The sequence below is a fragment of the Rosa chinensis genome, chromosome 1 (assembly GCF_002994745.2).
Source record: "Rosa chinensis cultivar Old Blush chromosome 1, RchiOBHm-V2, whole genome shotgun sequence".
Classification (NCBI taxonomy): Eukaryota; Viridiplantae; Streptophyta; class Magnoliopsida; order Rosales; family Rosaceae; genus Rosa; species Rosa chinensis.
In genome coordinates this window covers 62,352,065-62,356,427 of record NC_037088.1, presented here as the reverse complement: position 1 = coordinate 62,356,427, position 4,363 = coordinate 62,352,065, and the positions used below count along the sequence as shown (strand labels likewise).

General features: G+C 40.4%; 1 protein-coding gene across 1 annotated transcript; it reads left to right on the top strand.

Moving 5' to 3' along the window:
* The first annotated feature begins 1,611 nt into the window (after window positions 1–1,611).
* Window positions 1,612–3,791, top strand: LOC112181674 (probable pectinesterase/pectinesterase inhibitor 60). The gene is made up of 2 exons (XM_024320058.2): window positions 1,612–2,686; window positions 2,954–3,791. Exons 1-2 carry the CDS (start codon window positions 1,774–1,776, stop codon window positions 3,646–3,648), a joined length of 1,608 nt encoding a protein of 535 aa, XP_024175826.1. The 5' UTR covers window positions 1,612–1,773; the 3' UTR covers window positions 3,649–3,791.
* Window positions 3,792–4,363: the final 572 nt, after the last annotated feature.

Here is a 4,363-nt window from a genome sequence, read left to right as displayed (position 1 = left end):
TGATTAATTAACAATAGTTATGAAATTATTGGGGGGCAATAATCTGTCTATTGCCCCCAATAGACCACAGTTTTGACGTCGTCTGAGACCTACAAACGAAGCCCAGACTCGATTCGGGCGTGGAGAGCTTCCCGGACATCTAACGAACAAAACCGGCGAAGCCCAGAGGGGTTGGGATAGTGGAGTTGGATGGCGTCATCCTCTGGTGGTCCGACGGTGGGATAGAGCGGCGGCAGTGGAGGCCGTCATTGACGGTGGAGTGGTGGGCGTGGTGGCTTAGAGAGAGAGAGAGAGAGAGAAAGAGAAAGAGAGCCTGAGACGAGGTTAGAGAGAGAGAGAGAGAGAGAGAAAGAGAGAGAGAGAGAGAAATCGATGAGGGGGAGGAGAGAGAGATATGAGTGTAATTTGTTAATTAAAATGAGGGTAATACTGTCAAACACTGTTAGATTGGGTAAATGAGGTTAAAAAAACTCTTGGTGGAGTAATTAGTGGACAATTTTTTGACTAAAATTGGGTAAGTGGTCACGGCCCCTAATATTTTTTGGTTTGTATGTAGAAAGATACAAGTATATGTGATAGTCTTGGATGCAATCTTTCCTCTTTCACTGGATATAACAAAATTTAACAGATGTTCTCATTGTATACTTAGAATCTCAATAAGGAATATAAATGGATTAACAAAATCATTAGTCAATATTGAAAAACTCAACAAAATATATGTCAACATGGATTGCTAGCTTCTATAAGATCCCAGCTACTAGTGCATTATGAATACATATTCATGGTTGAACCACTTGAACCGTAAAGAGAAGATATGTTCGCGTAGTTTACAAACTAACCAGAATAGCACATGGGGGGTTACCCTAAACTTAAGGCCTGAATATTGAGTAATCAAGAACATGGTTCACACTCCTCCCGTCCAAGAAACTGTTACTTTCAACCTACACATGATGATGATCCATGATCAAATTACTCAATCCCCCAGTTATCATAAACAATTTCGTACTACATATTGCTATCATGCGTACGGAACATGTTATATGCTTGTTTTTGATTAGTCTACTCCATGCATTTAGTTTCTTAATTTATTACTATAGTCAATGTGACCAAAATAATTTACCTACTTTTGATTTTCTTGGTAAAGTTCTTTGTAGTTGAGGAATGAGGATCTGTACGTTTAGAAGATATATTCCAAATTGATAGTCAAATCGTTTACTAAGTCTATATTTTCCACACAGAAAAACCCTAAGCCGGCAGCTCAGTTTTCATAGCACTAATTGTAATTAACACCCTGCAATGGCCTGCATTAGTAAAACATTATATCATCCTGCAATTCTTAATTTTAATTTTGTATGCAAAGAAATATCCCTTAAAGAAACAATATCATCCCTCATTCTCTCAATGCTAAGATCCATTATCTCTTCCTTATGACAATGTTAACATGCATTTTGCTTCATATATGATACATTAAGAAATATATTATATTTATTCATTTTTCAAAATATATTATATTTATTCATTTTTCTACCCAAGTTTACGTAAAGCCAACATGGTATATCTTGTTTTGCAATCTTACTCTATCATGCAATTTCACAATATTTACAAAATCTAATTGTCATCTATATGTCAAACAAGCACCAGCCTGCTTCTTCTCTTTTTAATTCATGATACTCTTACATAAAACTAGAAATCTCAAACCCCCTTAAGATAGACCCTCAAAAACCTCAATACCCCTCACATTCATATTCATACTCATTTCATTGATCATCAATTATGGCTATGAAACTAACTTTCCTACACTCTTTACTCATTTTCTCATCCATGCTCTTTCAGACAGCCCTATCAAGAAGCCACCACCATCCCTCCAATCGCATTCGAACATGGTGCAACAAAACCCCTCACCCGGAGCCATGCAAATACTGGATGTCCCATTACCCCCACCGTCTCACCCCGAAGCACTCCACCGATTTCCGAAAGCTGATGGTCCAGGTTGCCCTCGAGAGAGCCCTCAGTGCTAAATCATACGCCTCCCAATTCAAGCAAAACTGCGAAAGCGATCCCCAAAAGGCTGCGTGGACCGATTGCTTGAAGCTCTTCGACAACACGGTCCACCAGCTCAACCGCACCCTGCAAGGCCTAGACACCAAGCATAAAGAGACCTGCACCAATTTTGATGCACAGACTTGGCTCAGCGCCGCCCTCACCTACATTCACACTTGCCGAGACGGATCCAAGGAACTGAACGTATCGAACTTCATAACCCCTATTTATACGTCCAACAACAATGTGTCCGAGCTTATTAGCAACAGTTTGGCAATTGGTTCACAACTTCTGGAGAAAGAAAATCGAACAACCACAGACGAAGGGTATGAGTCTTTTCCCAGTTGGCTTTCAAACCACGACAGGAGGCTATTGGCAGCTTCTTCGATCAAGGCTAACCTCGTGGTGGCGAAAGACGGATCGGGCCACTTTCGGACCATCCAGGCGGCATTAAATTTGGCGGCAAAGCGAAAAAGAATGACCAGATTTGTTATCCATGTCAAAAAAGGTGTTTATAGGGAGAACATTGAAGTTGTCAACACCAACACTAACATCATGCTGGTTGGTGATAGCTTGAGGTATACGATAATCACAGGTGGCAGAAGTGTCAAAGGAGGTTACACTACTTTTAACTCTGCAACTGCAGGTATGCAATCTCTCTCTCATTATTAGAAAGATAAATTTCCCCTAAAGCAAAACTAGTTGAAAATCATTGAAATTCTAATGAAATTATACTTAAGTGTGGACTAAGCAATTGTAACGTTACAGGCAAGTCATGAACCATTGCAAACTACATAGGGTCGAGTCTCTTTCCATGAGATTGTAAACTAATACCCAATATTACTTTACTCACTCTATTATGTTTAGTTTTCTTAACTATGACTTTTGTTCTTTGTTCAAAATATGACTGTAGGCATTGACGGGCCTGGCTTCATTGCCCGCGGCATCACATTCAGCAACACTGCCGGAGCACTAAAGGGACAAGCGGTGGCCCTTCGATCCAGCTCCGACCTTTCAGTATTCTACCGTTGCGCCTTCCAAGGCTACCAAGACACTCTCATGGTCCACTCTCAAAGACAATTCTACAGAGAATGTTACATCTATGGCACCATAGACTTTATATTTGGTAATGCTGCTGTTGTTTTCCAGAGTTGCATTATTTACGTAAGAAAACCCTTATGGGGCCAAGTCAATGTCATCACAGCCCAAGCCCGAAACGACCCGTTTCAAAGCACGGGTATTTCAATCCATAACTCTCAAGTTCGGGCTGCCCCAGACCTTAAGCCGGTGATTCGCTACTATAAAACATACTTGGGCCGGCCATGGATGCAATATTCTCGGGTTGTCTTCATGAAATGTTACCTTGATAGCTTGGTCGACCCGGCAGGTTGGCTGGAATGGCAAAGAACTAATTTTGCTCTAAGCACTTTGTATTATGGGGAGTACAAGAATTTTGGTCCTGCCTCGTCCACCAGATATAGGGTCAAGTGGCCTGGTTTTCATGTCATTACTAGTGCAAATGTGGCAACATCGTTCACCGTCGGAAGCCTTATTGCCGGACGATCGTGGCTGCCCACCACTGGTGTTCCGTTCACGTCAGGCCTTTGATCATGTCCTATATGTGTAGTATAATTGGTTGTACTCTAATGTATTTATTTGGCAGAACAATTATTTGTGTGGTGCTTGTTGGATTTTGTGCATTTTTAGTACATTCTCAAAATTGAAGGAACTATTTACTGGCCAGCAGGAATGTCTTCTTGGATTTACAAAGCACACGTATTGAAACCCAAATTCATAGACCCCATAGAATGTTTGAGCAGAATATTTGCGAAGGTCGACTCTTCTTTAGTGGAATACCAATGGCTCCGAATAATTGCATATGAAGAAATGGTTGTTTGCGTATAAGTTTTAAGTATTAACTTATGCCAAAGTTATAGATTACGAAAGAGGATAACAGATTAAAGATGACTTGCATATGAGAATCTAATTAATTTAGTGGCGGGACAAACCCTACGGGACATAGTCAACTACGGACTCTATGCACCCAAAAATTGTTTCGTCTTCACACAAAGGCAAAAGCGGTGGCATGCACGTTAAGAAGCAACAACCACGAAGTGGCCTGGTTATATAAATATACATACATATTAGAATAGTTTGTTGGGTATTAATTTTGCAATTCTACCCTGCTCATTAATCAAAATGTTCATGTATGTGCATGGCTTTCTTAATTTGTTCTGCCCCGCATATTAAGGATACCTTGAGGGCTCAAATTCTATTCGGCTAATTGTCCAATTTGTCATAATTGTACGTCAAGTAATTATAC